This window comes from Kwoniella shandongensis, chromosome 12 (assembly GCF_008629635.2).
Source record: "Kwoniella shandongensis chromosome 12, complete sequence".
In the NCBI taxonomy this organism is placed as follows: Eukaryota; Fungi; Basidiomycota; class Tremellomycetes; order Tremellales; family Cryptococcaceae; genus Kwoniella; species Kwoniella shandongensis.
In genome coordinates this window covers 1006531-1024906 of record NC_089298.1, presented here as the reverse complement: position 1 = coordinate 1024906, position 18376 = coordinate 1006531, and the positions used below count along the sequence as shown (strand labels likewise).

At 48.7% G+C, this 18376-nt stretch overlaps 6 protein-coding genes and 2 non-coding genes across 8 annotated transcripts; 3 read left to right on the top strand and 5 right to left on the bottom strand.

Moving 5' to 3' along the window:
* Window positions 1-143: 143 nt before the first annotated feature.
* On the bottom strand, window positions 144-4022 carry CI109_106663 (uncharacterized protein; the record flags this gene model as incomplete). The annotated part of the gene is made up of 14 exons (XM_065967883.1): window positions 144-657; window positions 721-783; window positions 844-1054; window positions 1115-1350; window positions 1412-1489; window positions 1543-1979; window positions 2036-2356; window positions 2404-2578; window positions 2634-2797; window positions 2849-2977; window positions 3113-3351; window positions 3402-3471; window positions 3537-3700; window positions 3782-4022. 14 exons carry the CDS (start codon window positions 4020-4022, stop codon window positions 144-146), a joined length of 3042 nt encoding a protein of 1013 aa, XP_065823955.1.
* A 493-nt stretch (window positions 4023-4515) lies between these two features.
* CI109_106662 (calcineurin subunit B) lies at window positions 4516-6061 on the bottom strand (the record flags this gene model as incomplete). The annotated part of the gene is made up of 7 exons (XM_032007520.1): window positions 4516-4543; window positions 4684-4743; window positions 4808-4863; window positions 5106-5200; window positions 5378-5463; window positions 5671-5821; window positions 6010-6061. 7 exons carry the CDS (start codon window positions 6059-6061, stop codon window positions 4516-4518), a joined length of 528 nt encoding a protein of 175 aa, XP_031858158.1.
* Window positions 6062-6629: 568 nt separating this feature from the next.
* CI109_106661 lies at window positions 6630-6721 on the bottom strand. The gene has a single exon. It is a non-coding gene; the product is annotated as a tRNA-Phe (tRNA).
* Window positions 6722-7132: 411 nt separating this feature from the next.
* On the bottom strand, window positions 7133-9706 carry CI109_106660 (uncharacterized protein; the record flags this gene model as incomplete). Its single annotated transcript, XM_032007519.1, has 12 exons — window positions 7133-7194; window positions 7257-7370; window positions 7435-7507; window positions 7566-7641; window positions 7693-7998; window positions 8054-8309; window positions 8363-8549; window positions 8605-9015; window positions 9069-9125; window positions 9181-9214; window positions 9281-9399; window positions 9515-9706. 12 exons carry the CDS (start codon window positions 9704-9706, stop codon window positions 7133-7135), a joined length of 1887 nt encoding a protein of 628 aa, XP_031858157.1.
* Window positions 9707-10086: 380 nt separating this feature from the next.
* Window positions 10087-10998, top strand: CI109_106659 (uncharacterized protein; the record flags this gene model as incomplete). The annotated part of the gene is made up of 2 exons (XM_032007518.1): window positions 10087-10737; window positions 10795-10998. The coding sequence occupies 2 exons, from the start codon at window positions 10087-10089 to the stop codon at window positions 10996-10998; spliced, it is 855 nt and encodes a 284-aa protein (XP_031858156.1).
* A 123-nt stretch (window positions 10999-11121) lies between these two features.
* CI109_106658 (uncharacterized protein) lies at window positions 11122-11953 on the bottom strand (the record flags this gene model as incomplete). Its single annotated transcript, XM_032007517.1, has 5 exons — window positions 11122-11169; window positions 11229-11357; window positions 11437-11554; window positions 11617-11699; window positions 11771-11953. The coding sequence occupies 5 exons, from the start codon at window positions 11951-11953 to the stop codon at window positions 11122-11124; spliced, it is 561 nt and encodes a 186-aa protein (XP_031858155.1).
* A 544-nt stretch (window positions 11954-12497) lies between these two features.
* CI109_106657 lies at window positions 12498-12589 on the top strand. The gene has a single exon. It is a non-coding gene; the product is annotated as a tRNA-Phe (tRNA).
* Window positions 12590-13103: 514 nt separating this feature from the next.
* CI109_106656 (adenosylhomocysteinase) lies at window positions 13104-14972 on the top strand (the record flags this gene model as incomplete). The annotated part of the gene is made up of 6 exons (XM_065967882.1): window positions 13104-13106; window positions 13246-13400; window positions 13510-13793; window positions 13858-14093; window positions 14149-14536; window positions 14590-14972. The coding sequence occupies 6 exons, from the start codon at window positions 13104-13106 to the stop codon at window positions 14970-14972; spliced, it is 1449 nt and encodes a 482-aa protein (XP_065823954.1).
* Between the last annotated feature and the right edge of the window lie 3404 nt (window positions 14973-18376).

Below are 18376 nucleotides of genomic sequence, written 5' to 3'. Positions count from 1 at the left end.
GTAACAGGTAACCATAGACAAACTCACAGTGAAAGTCTTTGCATCCAGACTTTATACGAACGCGAGGAGACACAACAATGCATACAAAGTCTGGATACTACCACTACACCGACTATTGGGTGGTATGTCCTCACCCCTTCCCCTCAGTGCATGGCCATATAAAGCACCGGCATCGGTCTATACTCTTGTCTTGGAGGAGGCGCTCTACCCGCCTTTCTCGCCGCCTCCAATTCTTCCGGCGAGTATGTTTCAAACTCCTTCAACATCTCTTTCAACTTGCCCATCCCTGCACCCGCTACCCCACTCATCGTACTTAATCTCGATCCCTTGAACAGCCCATGTCCAACTCCAGTATGATGATGACCGCCTGTTGAGGAAGACAAGAGCGGTGAAGACGATACAATTGTGTTATCGTCTAGAGCAGGACCATCGTCTAATTGGAGACTTCGAGAGAATTGAGAATAATCTGATCTTTGTGCCAAGTATGGACGCAGGAATCGAGCATCGATACGACCAAGATGCGATTCGGTCATATATGATTTCAATACGTTGGGTTGGACGATGAATGAATTGCCTAGTTGACGGAGCATATCGAATCGGTCGTTGAGGGCAGGTATGTTGTACGCCGACATCGCTTCTTGGTAAGAAGCGAGATCCCTGCAAGTTAGTCGTCAGCTTGGAATTCCTGTTCGCCAACCGAACCGAGACAAAGAAGCTCACTTTGTTAACATGAGACCGCCTGTAGGGTTCACCGGGAACTTTTTGTAATGCTCAAGCAGCAAGCTGTTTCAACGTTACACCATCAGCATCAATCCTTTACTTTGATGACGAAGCCTTGCTGACCTGTGGAAAGCCACGCCGACCTCGGTCAAGAACGCTTCCGCATTCTTCCCGCTCAAGCCCTCCGTGGTAGCTTCTTTGATCGTCCCCAAGAATTCGCAACACAGCTCGCACGGTTCTGTAATCGTCCTCGCGAATGACAACTCGTCGTTTTTCGGTCTGTAGTCGTTCTTCTTTTGCTTTGTGAGCAAGAAACCGAGCCAGTTCACGATACCTAGAAAGGAATCCAGCGGTCAGTTTCACGCACGAAATAAACATCTTGCCCTCAACTCACTGTCCAAAGCTTTCTGAATCACTACATTGACCTTGCCCTCCATCCTCACAACATTGTTTGAGTTGAAAGTCGTCATCTCTCTTCTGATCGCCACTACAGAACCCGCCAGCGGGAATAATGCGGTAGACGTATATCTCTGCCAGAGGTGACAGATATGGTCCGCTGATCTGAGCACACCCAGCGGAGTGAGATCTGGTTCGCCCTTTGAATCGTGATTGTCCAATTTCGACAAGGCTCTGCGGATGTACATTCGTATTAGCGAATTGCACTTCTCAAAGTGCAAAGCGGCGGACTTACGAGTCCAGGGCTGTCTCCACAAACGAGCGTCCGACAGCCTCTGAGAGGACTTTCAACAGAGCCAAAGCGTTCTTCGCACTGTGTTCACCCATTAGCTCTTGATCAACGCATCATCTCTCACAAATACCCACACATCGCCAGGTGAACTGAGCTCGACTGCTCTACCGACTGCCTCTGCATGCCACTTCAACATCCTCTCTGCCATCTCTATCGTAAGAAGACCATCCGCAGGCCATACCTTCTCCTCCAAACCTTTGTTGACCATGTCGCCCCTCAACGTGTCCTGCCTGTGTACGCCCGGACGACCCGACGGTGTTGCGGCACCAGACGCGTCGGCACCACCGGGACGTAGATGCGCCGGCATCGCTTTGTTGGCGATGACGGGAGAGTTGATGCCGTGTCTTGCCGATGCGGACGCCGCAGACGAAGTGAAGAGATTGGCATACTTCGATATGGCCGCTGCAGCGCTTTGAGCGGTAGATGATGAGGTAGCGGCTGTGCTGCTTGAAGAGATTTGGTGAACGACTTTGTCCAGGAGTGAGTTGGGCTTCGCTTTGAGTACGGTTTCCTGCACAATCGAAGCATTAGCACTGTTTCCCCCTTGTCGCGTAGCTTGACACTCACGTGATAACGTGTGTAGCGACTAAGCAGACCAGCATACACCTCCACGAGATTCTTACTCTCACTCTCGAGATATCTAGATCCCTCAAGCCAAGGCACAAACATCTCTTCGAGAGCATGGTCGAGCATAGCCGATAGAGGTCCACCAGCAGCTGTCGCAGCTTTGGAGGTGATCGCGTTCTCTGATCCTAGGGTGAGATCATACGTCTTGAGATCTTCGACGAGAGAAGAGCATATCGAGTGTGTGAGATGGGTCATACGAAGGACGGCAAGTGTTGAGATAGTGGCAGCGCGAGACAGAAGTGATTCGAGATGTTGTTGGATCTGCAAACAGTGTCAGATGTATCAAAGTCGAGATTGCATTGACTCACCACTTGAGCAAAAACACGTTGTAGGAACACTTGCATGACTGCACTCGGATTGGGAAAGACCGCTTTGACGATCTGTGCTTCCTGACTGACGGTGACTCGAATCTCCTTGAACAACGCTTCCATCCCTGGTTCACTGGTCGGCGGAGGGGCGTCTGGATCACCGATTGTAGTCCACCTGAGTCGTTACGATAAGCAAAGGTCCCTCCTCTCAAGGTGGATTGTAAACCTACAGATCGACACGCTTGACAACTCCGTCTTGGTCTCCATCTGCGCCTTCTTGCCTTCCGGCTTCCTCAAGCAAACGGTCCTTGGAGATGAAGAAGTCATGTTGATTCACGTAGATCTGCACACACGATGAACCACCATTGAAGTCCTGCAGAGTCTTCGCGCAGTGCTAAATTGACTTGTTAGCTCTGCTCATATCTGTAAATTGTCAGGTACTCACTGCCATCATTCTAGGATCACCTTTCCTATAACTCCTATCGAACAGCCTCAAAACCTCCTTTTCGAATTTCTCACAATATCTCTCAATCTCATCTCTCACTCTTTCCGCTTTCTCCTTCTCTACCCTTCTCTTCCCTATAGTTTTCTGACTAACGCTCGTTTCTCCTGTAGCGGCGGTTGAGCTTTCTCCGCCATCCCCATTGGATACTTTCGGGGTCGCGCTCCCTTCTGACTCTGCTAAAGCTACTGCTGCGTTATCAGCTACGTCTTTGGCGACGGCCATAAGTCGACGAAGTATGATAGCGAGTCTGGCTCTCCCATCACGCGAAGTCCGCGTTGCGAAGAGTGCCTCGAGGGGTGTGGAAGATCCTGATGCAGACGACGATGACGGGTCGAGCGTTGGAGTGGTTGATGTTTGATGAGCGAGGGAGAGGTAGTATGATAAGAGGAGAGAGGTAGATTGAGCAGTTGATCGTGTTTGATGTAATGATTCGAGTTGCTCGCCTAGATACCCAAGTCAACATCTGTTTGCATCACGACGGCACATAACTCACCTATTCGAACGGCTGTACGACCGACGTCCGTAATCTTACTCTCAAGGTTGGAGAACGAGCTTCCAATAGCCTATACCCAGCCAGTAAGTCTATCAGCATTGCTCCTTCGCTGGTTGAAGCAGACGACGGACTCACCTCAAATCCTCCATCAAGCTCTCTCAGTCTCCTGCCATACTCCCTCTCTGCTCTTCTCACCTCCGTCTCCATCTTCTTAGTCCTCTCTGCAACCTGTGAACGCAGAGCGAGCAATGAGTCCAGTGCGGGTGAGAAAGTCTGTAAGAACGGTTTCGGATTGAATGCTATGACATCCCATCACACACATCATTATCAGCATCAGCGTTCCACTCAACAAAAGGCGGCGATGTAGTTGTTCAACTCACGTCCTGGATCTGCTTTCGACTCCGAGATGAGTTTCTCGCTCAAAGTACCTATGAAATCTTCTACGCTATAATTGCTCTCGAATGTGGAGAGCTGAAGCGCTCGTTCGATTGCAGGATCTCGAGATTTGAATCCCCCTGCCCCTGCCCCTGTTCCAGCGGCAGCTGCAGCTGGAACGAGGTTGGTCGTATCTCGCTTGGCGGGTCGTTTCGGCGGTGTACCGGGTGTCACCGGGGACGACATCGCGAGTCGTATGTGTTAGTTGAGTCGCGTAGATAGGGATCGGGACGGCTTTGTTGTTATTGTATCAGAGAGAGAGAGACGCGGATGTTGAGCTCGGTGGACGGTGGACGGTGGACGGTGGACGAGGGGTTGATTACGGTGATGACATCTACCACCACGTGGTTGCCAGGGTTGTTTTTCACGTGATTGACATTCAGCGACTCCGTCTAATACATCAAACAGCGCGATGCTTAGTGCACGCAGTGACGAGCACGAGTACAACGATACCGAGCTGTGAGACGAGTGCAAATGCTTGAAACTGGCAGTACGATAACATGGACAGGTAACACACTGTGCCAGGCAGCAACCTTGCCCACTGTCCCATGCCTCGAAGTTGACCTTGTATGGGGGAGTCTCGCGTCATAGTGTATACATGTAATAGGGGTATCGTACTGAACAGTCATTACAAATCATCAATAGTAGTGTAGAGGTAGGGGTAGGTATATAAGGGTGATTAGAATAAGTCTTCAAGGGTCATTTGTCTGTTTCCGACAGAAGCGGAGTCAGCCTCAGTCCTCCTGCTCGCAGGATGGCACGATGAAGAAAAGGTCCAACGATTCCAGGATAGCAGAAGTGGAATATGAGGTGGACTACAAGTAGTGGGATGGAAACCCAGACTCACTTGACAATGTCCGTGCTCGAGACCATGTTGGTGAATTCCTCAAATGACAGCTTTCCATCGCTGAGCAGGAAACACGCATATCAGCGATCTACGCATTCACGTCGTGTGAAGAAGAATCACTCACCCGTCCTTGTCGGCCTCCATGATAGTCTTGTCCACGATTTGTTGCAATTGTTGATCCTGGAATAGTTAATGAAAGTTAGCTTTGTGCCAAATCTTTCTTCAGCAGAATGCGAAATCAAGCCCCTCCCCCGTTCCGCCTCCCCACGCACACAGCGACTTGTCCTCCTCTCCACGAACATGATAGATTGTCAAGAGACCCGAACCATTCGCTCGTTCACATGCGCGTCCTCGCCAGATGCCCGTGCTCCACCTTGACTCTTGACCATTGATACCTGTTGCTCGCATCACGCCCTACTCACCTTCAAGTTGTTCCCCACCATCTGCTTCAGAACCAAGTAAAGCTCTCCATTTGATATGAATCCATCTCTGTCCATATCATACACCTTGAAAGCGACTGTCGTGATGTACGAGGAGACCCGCGATAACGTGTCGAAAGAAGAGTAATCGAGAGGCAAGCGAAGGAAACGATAGCAGCGAATGAAGCAGGAGGGATGGAATCAGAGGGAGAGAAGTGCATGGCATCAGCATAGGCACTCTTTCAGACTGCGCGGGTATGCACGCTCCCACTTACATCTCAACTTTTCTTCACGTCCACCTTTACTGCTAAACGCGCTCAAACCGCCTACAAACTCTTGAAAGTCGACAGAACCACTCCCACTGAGAACACAAAGAAGATAATTAGCAAGCGGCTTTTTCCAAGCTTCCACACGTCGATCCCCTCCTCTACTGCCAGCGCCTGATACCATCATCGTTGTATTGTGATTGCTCATCAAACCCCAAGCCTCACTTGAGGAGTAATTGACCCAAGCTCCAGCTCGGGTGAAGTTCGGTTTCATTCTCACTCCACACCAATCGTGCACTCACTCTTCATCGAAGATGGCAATCATACGATGTGCCAGTGGGTTGTTCGCAATCTGTGGGATTTGCAAGAATTCATCTTTATCGATCGAACCGGATCCATCTTTGTCGAGCTTCATAAATCGTTTTTTGAGTCGCATCAATTCAGGTGCGGAGACTGAGTGGAGATGTCAGCTTTCGCTATACCTTGAACACGGATGAAAGCGATGGTCAAGCCGGACATAATTAGAGGAAGGGATTACACATTGTGAAGTTGGGCAGGATTGAAGAGTCCAGACGAAACGATGACATATGGTGAAAGAGGATGGACGGTAGGTGAGTGAGCTCAAGATAGACCCGACGTACAGTTTGAATTCTTCTCCAGAGAATTGAACATGGATGATTCGGCTGCTCCCATTTTGTGTAGTCGAACGAGTTATATGAGCAAGTGAACAAGTATAAGTTGATAGGAGAGAGCTGAAATTAAACAATGTAATGATATTCCATTGAGGTTATAATACTCGCTCGTCGCGAGACGTCACTGCACAATGAATGCGATTGACACGGAGCTCGTGGCACTTTACGCGCCGCTTCTTTTCCTCACAGACACCTATGAAAACTTCATCATGCAAATCTGTGTATATACACTTCATCCCACTGAATGTAATTGCTGATCGTAAAGATTCCTGCTATACACAGTACGGTGACGTATGCATGCAAGCAACGAAGAGCACATTTGATGTGTGCAGTACATCTATCAGTCGATTGCCTCTGATCGCACAGTGCCAGTTCTCCCCGACCACAGGCAGGACTTTACACCCGTCGACATGCTATCCCGTCGCCACAGAAGTATTTGCACGGTACGTAGCGGGCTCGCAAGAACCAGCACAGCCGCAAGAGAGAGCGCAATACAGAAGCACACATGACAAAACTGCCCGCTTCTGCAGCGGCAGAAATCTAAGGTAGGTGCAAAAAACAGCAAAAAATGGCGCCACCCGGGATCGAACCAGGGACCGCACGAATGACTAATCGTAGTAGATTCTTCAGTCGTGCGCTCTCCCAACTGAGCTATGTCGCCATCGATGTTTTGGCTGATCTCATGCGCTCTATATACAACACCTGTTCCGAATCGAGATCCATTGTTCGTCTTTGAGGGAACCGCTCAAACGCTGCCGAGCCACAGCGTTGGTCTGAATACAACGATCCGTGTCCAGAACCAATCGAAGAGAAACATGTCTGTTGTATCCTGTATTTTGTGACGACTTAGTTTTAAATGAAGGGTATCGCATGCAATACGTTTCTATAAACCACGACAGAGGGAACAAATCTCCTAAATAGACTAGTTGACACAGTGATATAAGGGAAGCAAGTGATTGCTCTCATATACGCAAAAGAGAGCACGGATCGAGAAGGATGAGGGAAGGGGGAAACAAATTCGTTCTGTATTGAGATGATGCTACTTGTGTCTTCTTGTCCTATTTTTATCCGTTTATGCCACACCCTTAGTAGAAGCCTTGGAGATGAGTTTGGCCTTCTCGATTTGTGCTTGACCTATCATTGCAAGAATTCATTAGCCAATGCCTCTCGTGAACCTGAACGAGATGTGAACTCACTTCGCTTAGCCAAAGCCTTCTTGTAGTCAACGATGGTGATGTCCTGCTTGGTAAGGTTGATGACCTTCTTGTCCTTGACCTCCCAAAGATCCTCGGCGACTTGTGAGATGAGTCCTACAAAACGTAAAGACAAGCTCCTGTCAGTACAGCTCAAATGGCGAAGTGTACTACGACTCACGGAAATCGTGCGAGACGATAACGACACCACCCTCGAACTCCTTGATAGCAGAAGCGAGAGCATCGATAGATTCCTGATTAATTTGTCAGCACGGTGCGCCAATCACAGCTGACGGTTCCCAAGCGACTCACCATATCCAAGTGGTTAGTAGGCTCATCGAGCAAGATAACGTGGGGGTGCTCCATGGCAAGGATGGCGAAGACAACTCTACTCGGGGAGTCAGTGCTGTAACAATTTCTTGGCCGATACTGTACTCACCGGTTTCTTAAACCGTCTGACAGTTGGCTGATAGGGTTGGTCTGGTGACCACCAGTGATACCGAATCGACCGATCTGCTGTCTCCAGAATTGGATGTCCTTCTCGGGGAACTTGTCCTGGTAGAGCGAGGCAATGTGCTCGACGGGTGACTTGTCGTAAGGCAATTGATCGGCAGAGTGTTGAGAGTATTTGGCGAGTTTGAGCTGAGTGTGTCGGTTGACGGAACCCTCGACTGGTTGAAGAGCACCAGTGATAAGGTTGAGCAAGGTGGACTTTCCGGTACCGTTGTCACCGACAATAGCAATTCTGCAGAGCACCCTTCATTAGCACGCAGTCTTTGCTATCGAAGTGAGCCACTCACCGAGAGTCCATGTCAATACCGAAAGACAAGTCCTGGTACAAGAAGTCGGCCTTCTTACCGGAGTAAGAGAAAGCGACATCGGAGAAAGCAATGATAGGAGGAGGGAGCTTCCTGACGTCCTCAAAGTTGAATCTGAGTAATCGAGATGTCTCGACCTTCTCGATCAAACCCGCAGCCTCCATCTTGTCGATGATCTTTTGCTTAGACTTGGCTTGCTTGACCAAGTTCGCGTAGGTACCGGCACTAGCAATGAACTCTGCAAGAGGAATCAGTATCTGCGCTATTTAGCTAGCTGGACACAAAGCTCACTCTTGATGTGCGCAATTTCTTCCTGTTGCTTGGCGTAGGCCTTCATCTGGTTGACCTCGTTTTCGCTCTTGGTTCGGACGTAGGTACTGTAGTTACCACCGTAGTAGACCAACTTCTTCTTGGTGGTCAAGTCCATGATGTTGGTACAGACAGTGTCCATGAAATCGGCAGAGTGGGAAGTGAAGATCTACCATGGCGTGTGAGTAAGAGAATAACACTGGGCTGTCATGAGAGGGACTCACCAAGATGTGGTTGTAGGTGGAAAGGTACGCTTCGAGCCAAACGACAGCACCCAAATCCAAATGGGATGTAGGCTCATCCAACAACAAGAGATGAGGCTTGATGAACAGAGCTCTGGCAAGGGCCACTCTCATTCTCCAACCACCAGACATGTCCTTGGTGGGCTTGGCCATCATTTGTTGGGTGAAACCGAGACCGTTCAAGATGGCACCGGCCTTGGCCTCAAAGGTTGAAGGGTCCATCTCCTCGAGCTCCTCGTAGATGGCCTCCAAAGCAAGCTCATCGACATCGTCGGCGATGGACATGTCCTCGGCGAGCTTTTCGAGACGCTCGACCTTCTCCTTAGCAGAAGCGACAATGTAGTCGAGAGCGTTGACGTCGGAGGGGTCAACGGCACCTCGGACAAGGTAGATCTGGTAGTGCAATGTCAGCTCAAGCAAGGACGTAGTCATACATGGCGACTCACATCGATGTGCTCGGGGATCTCGACATCACGTTCGGCAATGGATTGCAAGAAGGTAGACTGCACCATAGAATATTGTCAGCTTCAATTTCCATCTTGAAAACTGCTAGCTCACCTTTCCTGAACCGTTCTCACCGAGAAGACCATATCTATCAACAAGGACTTGTCAGCTTGAAACAGGAACAAACGCGTTGCGAGGGTAAGAGCGGACTGACCGTTGACCGTAGTTGAGAGAGATCTCAGCACCCTCAATCAAAAGTCGACCGTGGAAAGAAAGAGTGTATTGGTCGATCTTGACATCTCGACCTTTGGCGTCAGAGACCAAGACACCGTTCTGGGGGAAGAAAAAGAAAAAGCTATCAGCATATTGTTTTCCTCCTTTGTCCAGATTCAAGATTTTCCAATCTCCCTTCCACCTTAGTCTGTGATGTCCGAGCTTGTCAACTTACCGCACTTCTGTCAGTCGCGAGGGTCAATTTCTTCATGGCATCGGCAGCCACGAGGTCGGTCGTGCTTCCATTGGCGGAAAGACTGGTGAGGGGGGTGCTGCCGCCAGTGACGGAAGTGGAAGGGGTGTTCTTTCCAGAGTTTTTAGCGGCCTTTTCTGCCAATCGCTTTTGCTTGGATGCGGAGGGAGCCATGATGTGCTGTTTGCTTTTTACGTGTGTAGCTGAGTGGTGATTGTGCGGATGACTATGATCCGTTTTTAAGTAAAGTCTAACGTGTCAAAGGATAAGAAGGGATACAATTGATCAAGAATTGAGGTCGGTCGCTAGCTGTCGCTGTATCACTTGATACTGTGACTCTCTGAGTGGCGTATCAAAAAAGCGACAAAAGAGGATTTCCCACATTTTGTAAGAAAGTATTAAAATTCTGACGTCACGTGAGGAGACCCCCCTCCCCCCCTTTTTCCCATCTGATTCCGTTCTGGTACTCGTTGCCTCCACTAGCACAAGTCCACATCTATTGATCAGCAACATCCATATCTCATACCTACCAGTGATAACAACTATAGATCACCATGTCGTCTTCAAGACTGCTTATAACACCCGAGGATGTGGAGCGGATCCTTTCGTATCTCGATCTGCCCCCATCATCCACGCTACCTTCACCACCATTCCAATTCCTAACGCAATATCTTCCACTTCTTCCTTCATCGTTACTGGAGCCATTCGAACCCATACCGCCATCTGATCGGACTTCCATACCCACCATCAAACAGCGTCGCCTCATACATGCTACTGCGTCACCACGACCGCGATTCCTATCATCCTCTGAAGGTCGATTACGATGGCCTTTACTGTGGGAGAGGATGGGTGGTGATCCGTTCCCTCCACCCAGTCACGGTGTGGAAGAAGAGGAGAATTGGGTGCAAAAAGGGTTCATGAAAGATGTACCGATTGAAACGAGTCAACAGGTCAAGAAGCTTGGTGGTTTCCTGAGAGGTCTCGAGGAAGAGAGGGAGATGGAAGGTGTTCGAGAACGGAAGAGGATGGAGAGACGGTTAGATAATGTTGGTGAAGAGTTTGATGAAGAGAGCGATGAAGAGGAGGAACCGATGCCAGATGGTACTAATGGAGTGCCAGAACGACCTGAAGTGGCGGAAGATCAAGAAGAGGTAAAGCGGTTGTTCGAGAAAAAATTGCTCGAGCTTTTTCTTGACGGATTAGATGTAAGTCCACCCATTTCAAGTCCCTCAAGGAAGCGAACTAACGGAGACATTTTTTAGACAATCGATTATACACCTATAGACTTCAATGATCCACCCGAAGGCGATCCTATAGCCATCCGAGATGCCGAGGATCGATATTTCGACGACGAAGAGCCTTGTCGGACACCCGGTGGTGTACACGTTGTAGGAGAGCCGCCATCAGTCCCGGATTCCGATCCAAAGAAGAGATTAGAGAACGGAACGGGAGATTACGATTACTAAGTATAATAGAGTCATTGGCTTACCAGCAAGTTGCTGTATACTATACATGTACAGCTACAATTGTGATAACTACAGAACACAATAACGTTGACGTCCGATTGCATATCGCCTGACACTTTGACCCTAATATTGCAATACTTTGCTTAGGTACACGATTCGTCCATTGACAGTCTACAGGAATTACGTTTGTCATCCGCACCAGTGTGTAATTGAAAGAGACGATGACATACCTCTTTGACACCCAACACCTCCACGTTGCCTGGCTTTACTCGCCATCCACCTTTTGCCTTTTTGTCAGAAACCAGTTCAACCTCAAATCCGTCTAATAGTGTCTTGTGCTTTCCAGCCGACAGTTTGCCCTGTCCGACCATTAGCGCCAACTCGCGAAGATTGGAATAGAGGTTGGCGTCCACACGAAAAATTTCCGCGAACACTTACATCTATGATATGGGCTCCTAAGAACCGATCCGTTCCGTCTGAGCTTGCTAATAATCCTCCCAGACCACCTAAGGACAGGCCCCATCCAGATTTATCGCCACCAGAAGAAGACTGATGTCTGTGAATATCATTCAGCTCATTTATAGAGACCAAAAATAGTATACCTAGGATCGAACGTACGGCTTCTTTTCCAGAGCCAGAACGGCTTGATCGATTGGTACAAGTAATGTCAAGTTCTCGAATCGTGAGTCCAACCGCCGTGTCTGTGCACAATATGATCAATGTCACTCAATCGTGGATAGGCGAACGACTGCTGAAGGTGTTATAGACTTACAATACCCGGATTATCTCTTGCATACGACCACCAAAGACTTGTCCCCCTCTCAGCCGTCAACGCATCTGCCAATGTTATCCCGCTTTTCGCTTGATCCGCAATACTTCCAGTACCCCGACTCCCGCCCGTGATCGCGTCGACCAGATCTCCTCCTTGATTCGCGGGAGCTGAAAGTGAATTCATCGCTTGCCTTCGCCTTTGATTATTCGGATGATCGTCTCGGAATTGGACCATTACAAGTCCGCAACCTACCGAGATCGAAGTGAGGAATATGACCTGTCCTGCGAGAGTATGAAGACGTAGAAATCGGAGATTCCGGACCAAACGAGGGGAAGGAGACGGCATAGAGCTTGCCGATCAGTGAGTTCGGTATAGTAGTGTGAGTGACAGACCGCTGTTGAGAATGCATAGCCGTGAGGAAGATACAGATCTATGATCGATTGATTTCTGGGATGGGATCGTCCAAGTGGAGGTTCAAGGTGGAGGAACCCACACAACTGTTATCGTATACTTTCCTCTCATATATCATCTGGTTGTTTACACAAAGCATCATGTTCGACTATACAAGGAAGCAGCAACAACCGCTCTACATCCCCAATTCAGCGTGACTTCTGCTTGTCATCTAGAAGATAGGGGCACGTTTTGTATTCTGAGACCGACAATCGTAATCAATGGTCAACCGGACGAGTCAGTATATAAACCTGCAAATTTTTGCTCAAACACAACTGGCGACATAGCTCAGTTGGGAGAGCGCACGACTGAAGAATCTACTACGATTAGTCATTCGTGCGGTCCCTGGTTCGATCCCGGGTGGCGCCATCCTTTTTGCATTCGTGCGAATTGATGTATTTTGTTGAGGATCGGTACGAGTATTTGTTGCTCGATCGATAGAGCTAGGAAATGGGAATGAGAACTGACGCTATTCCCCAGTACATCGAGATGCTTGCTTTCTCATGCATGGACACTTTGACGAACAAGTCCCGTCGCCATTTGGGCTTTGCATTTGAACCGATGGTGCATGGAACCTGTTATTGACATTGCTGTGAGAGGGATTTTTATGGTACGATCGCTATCCTCACGCCACAAGCGATTTTTCACGGCGGGGATATGAAAGTTCAGGGAATCGCAAGATATTGATTTTATTTTCCAAGTGAGAGAAGCAGCAAGGAGCTAGGCACACACACACATGCGACCACCTTTTGCAGCGATACCACCACGTCGAGTTGAAAATCCTTTCTTCATCTCTTCTTTGACTTCTTTCCTTCTCTCTTCTTCAAAACATCCTCTTTCTCTCTTCCCTCTCTACCAAAACAAAACAACAAAACAAACAAAAATGGTGAGTGCCTATTACCATGTACAGTCAACCATCATCACAGCTCGTGACTCCACGTACATACTTCCTCAATCGATCGCGACCGCACCCACGTTCGTTCGATCGGAACTGAGCTGACAAAATCCCCTTTGCTACCCATCAGTCCAACTACAAGGTCGCCGACATCTCTCTCGCCGCTTTCGGCCGAAAGGAGATCGAGCTCGCTGAGCACGAGATGCCCGGTCTCATGTACCTCCGTGAGAAGTACGCTACTGAGCAGCCCTTGAAGGGTGCCAGGATCGCTGGTTGTCTTCACATGTGAGTGTAGTAGTCCAGTCCTTCCATGATATCTTGGCATTTCACGCATCTCCGATCATTTCATGTCTATTCCTCGCACAACATGCTGATATACGTTTTTGACTCATAGGACCATCCAGACCGCCGTCCTCATCGAGACCCTCACTGCTCTCGGTGCCCAGGTCACTTGGTCTTCATGCAACATCTTCTCCACCCAGGACCACGCCGCCGCTGCTATTGCTGCCACCGGTGTCCCCGTCTTCGCCTGGAAGGGTGAGACCGAGGAGGAGTACCTCTGGTGTATCGACCAGACCCTCGCTGCCTTCCCCGAGGGCAAGGCTCTCAACATGATCCTCGACGACGGAGGTGACCTCACCTCTTTGGTCCACGAGAAGTACCCCCAGTACCTCGACGGTTAGTCTCAACCCTGCTTTTGTGAATTGAATCATCGAGCTGACTCCATTCTGTTCGCCTGCAGACATCAAGGGTGTCTCAGAGGAGACCACCACCGGTGTCCACCACCTCTACAAGATGTTCAGGGACGGCAAGCTCAAGGTCCCCGCTATCAACGTCAACGACTCCGTCACCAAGTCCAAGTTCGACAACTACTACGGTTGCCGAGAGTCCCTCGTCGACGGTATCAAGCGAGCTACCGACGTCATGCTCGCCGGTAAGGTCGCTGTTGTCGCTGGTTTCGGTGATGTCGGCAAGGGTGTAAGTGGCATTTCAACCACTCACATAGGTGCACTTTCGCTGACAACCTTTACAGTGTGCCGAGTCTCTCCGATCTTACGGTTCCCGAGTCATCGTTACCGAGATCGACCCCATCAACGCTCTCCAAGCCGCCATGGCCGGTTACGAAGTCACCACCATGGAGGAGGCCGCCTCTCGAGGTAACGTCTTCGTGACCACCACTGGTTGCCGAGACATCATCACCGCTGAGCACTTCGAGGCCATGCCCGAGGACGCCATTGTCTCCAACATCGGTCACTTCGATGTCGAGATCGACGTTGCATGGCTCAAGGCCAACGCCGTCGAGCACGTCAACATCAAGCCCCAGGTTGACCGATTCACCATGAAGAGCGGCCGACACATCATCCTCCTCGCTGAGGGTCGTCTCGTCAACCTTGGTTGCGGTACCGGTCACCCCTCTTTCGGTGAGTAAATCACAACGTTACTCAATCTCTTAAGCTGATGTCCCGCTCTTTAGTTATGTCCTGTTCATTCGCCAACCAGGTCATGGCTCAGATTGCTCTCTGGACCGACTCCAAGTCTTACCCTCTCGGTGTCCACATGCTCCCCAAGTCTCTCGACGAGGAGGTCGCTCGTGCTCACTTGAAGCAGCTCAACATCAAGCTCACCACCATGAGCAACGTCCAGGCCGACTACCTCGGCTTGCCCGTTGACGGTCCCTACAAGCCCGACCACTACGTGAGTTTCACTACCCAATCACCTGTTATGAGCATCGTTGACAAAGGTTTACTGTCTACAGAGGTACTAAGCGCTTTATCTTGGGCCTCAACTGCCTTCAAAGCGTTGGTCTTGTCTCCCGGCTCGGTCTTCTATCCCTCTCTTATGATTTCAATCATATGATTCGACTCCCATCCCTCATATAACGATAGAATATACCCCCACCAGTTCTGTTTACCCCGTGATCATTTGAGACTCCAAGCACTGCATACCCCTCAACAAACATTTCATTTTCATTTTCCGGTTCGCATAAGGCTTCAACTGCCGTTTTTTTTCTCTCTTCTCGTAGTTTTGTTACAAAAAGGAATTCAAATAGCATTGTCTAGGATTCTTGGATAACGGGTTCCAATTATTGTATTTACATCGTTTTCGTAGTCGCTCATCTGATGATTGTCTGTAGGACGGACAGATGCGGTAGATTGCGCAATGATGATGCATGGAACTGGCGGAGCTGTTGGTTGCAATCGCGTACGACGCACTATTTTCGCTTCGCTTTGCTAGAGTCTGTAGACCATATAGAGATAGCACTGAAACTCGTATCAGTGTTGAAAAGCACACGGACAGTGGTTCCAATGTGGCACCTCCGTTCGATCAACCGATATCGATCAGATATCAAGGCGGGAACAGGCTACTACTAACGACTATGCACAACTGTAAATCTTTAAGTTACTGACACCACTTACTGACAGCCTGACGGACGGACACGCATATGAGGATCTGTTTGTTATACATACGCCAACGCCACAAACGTTTGTCCACAATGTCCGAGAGCTTTTCGCCGTCCTTTGTATATAGAGGAGAGCTCGACGAAAGGATGTATCGATGTCCCCTCGTCACTCTACGCTCGTCAGAAGGTACTGTCAAGAGGTACATACATCACTTTCTCTCGCCACTCGAGCATCGTCAATTCTTCATACCGATTTCTACAAGCAAGCCAACCCATAATCTCTTTCCAGCTTTTATCACAACTCATAACATACACCAACATCTTTGCTATCCTTCATCATGTCCACTGCGCCAACTGAACCACCCTCTGTGGCTCACTCTGCAAGCAATGTCTCCTTGCCTTGCAGGTTTAGAGGTACTGTCTACTACAAATTTTTGGATAGTGAATTCTCTCCCCGTGTGTGGACCTCAAAGAAAGACACAAATCTCAGTGAGACTCATACTTCTGACAATGACCCGGTGTTGAAGGATCTGGTGCAAGAAGCTCGAAGATTGTGGGTAAGTCCTGCTTTTGTGACTGTCTACATCCTCATCTGCTCCTTGCCACAATGGGGCACAATCTTGAATTGACCATACACTGGTGATAACGTCTTTTGACAGGTCACTCATGGAAGCACAATTCATGGTTGCTCGATTGATAGAGTGGAGTTTGTTCTCCCATCCGACATTACCCAAGTCTGCAAGTCCTGCCATTCCACGATGCAAGGTGGCACCTTTACAGGTGACTTTTCCAAAGACACTCCCAGTATTGCTTGCAATACTATCACCAGAAGCGACAGTTGTTGCATATGTGATGGGATCACCCCCATGCATCTGATTGACAATGAGGGCAAGCGCATCACAAAGGAGCCAAGCGCAGCTGAGTGAATTAGGCTTTGGAGCTTCTTATTAGGATTTGTAGCATTGTGTCCATTATCACTGATTGGGATGAGAAAGCTTGTTTATATAGTGTGAGTAGAACATGAATCAATAATGAGGATGACATCTGGAGATCCAACAGATCAGCAGTTTGTGAAAGCACAGTAAATTCCACATAGTATGAAGAGTTGACTCAGTCTGTGCAGCTTGGAAGAAAATTACCTGAGTATCACATTGTGTCATGACGGTCACTGCCACATACATCACGTGACCTACAAGATCCCGACGCACTCTCCGCTCTACTCGCTATTCTCGTCGAACTCGTAGAACTTCATTCAACGAACCCATCTATTATTCGGTCTAATTCGACGAACTCGCCGAGTCGTAGAATATCGCTCAACGTAGATGGACGGATGGATGGATGGATATATAGGAGAATGGCTGTTCTCATCTTTTGTACTCTTTTCCTTAGTGATTTCCCGATTGAAAGTCATACACCGTACCTTCGCTATCGCTCTTGACGATATCACTTAGCCTTCAGTCAGTCCAAGGCCACAACGCTCATCCTGAGGTTGTTCTCTTCGGATTCTCGTCACTTTCGTCATTCTCGCTGAGTATCTCGTCCATCTCGTCATTATAGTTGACGCCTTTGGCAGATATCACTCAACCTTGTCTCCGTGGTGTGATAGAGCCTCATTGACTGAAGCCTCTGTTGATCATTGTGACACATGTTATGCAGAACCTGATATATGAGGTATGTTATGCAGAAAGGTATGCTTGTCAACACAGCTGTGTGTGCGGCTATTGACAAGGGGGGAAGGAGAGGACCAGGACAAATGAATCTCGCTTGTAGCCCAAGTGTAATAACACAGTGCCTAGCCAGTGGTCAACTACGTTACCGGAGCTTTGCATCACATTAAAAGGTCATGCTAATCAGGATCTTGCTAAACCTCCCAATTCTGGCTATATATACCCAAGGATGTTGGTCTTGGTAGTTGTCATTCATAACACCAAGATCTCTACCTGGAATTGGGAGAACCAATGTGAAAACCCTCTCCTTTGTTTTGCATGAGAAGAATTGCACTTGTCAATTTGACTGCTATGTCAGTGTAGTCATTGTAGAAGGCAGGTGAGGCTAGGAGGAAGCCAATCTAGAGCCCTATACTGTCTTCCAATACCCTTCCAGGGGCTGCATGTGAAAGGATAGCCAATGGGCAATTTGGAAATTCTGTGTGGCAGTGCCAGATAGTGAGACCAATTGGCTTGAGCAAAGCTCCACACATTGAAACACTGGGAAGACTTACACTTTGTGTTTCAACATATAGAGGTCTTCTTAGAAGACAGTCTTGTTGTGAAGCCCTCAAACCGGATTGCAGTGTCAAGCCTATACTGTCTATAATAAGAACACAAAGCCAGTCCCCCAGTCCACTTCTCTTCCTGCTGTTTTCATCTGCTTCACAACATTCAATCCATATCAGACTTTCTTTCCAATTGTGAGCTCTTACATCATCAAGAACCAGTGCTAAAGCAACAACATGCAATCTACACTCCCTACTCAGACCACAGAGAGCTCAAATCCTGATCATGCCATGCTCTTCAAGATCACCTATGATGGTGATGTTGTTCACCATCACAAACGCATTCACCCGTGGGACAAGAGTGGAAGGTTTGAGATGCATGTGGAACCCTGCACTCTTGAGGTGGTCTCTGCGAAGGAGCCGTCATGTCTGGAGACAAAACACACTACATCCGATATTGAGCGCAAATTGGCGCAGATCAAGATGACAGATTGTGTAAGTGAATCTTTACTACAACTCCACTATCGAGATATATGACCTCACTGACATGTGATGGGTATTCATAATCTCTATCTACAAATTATCAGCCAATGTGCACAACGAGCAGCAAGGATTTTGAACGTGCAGAAACATCTGTTGAAGACC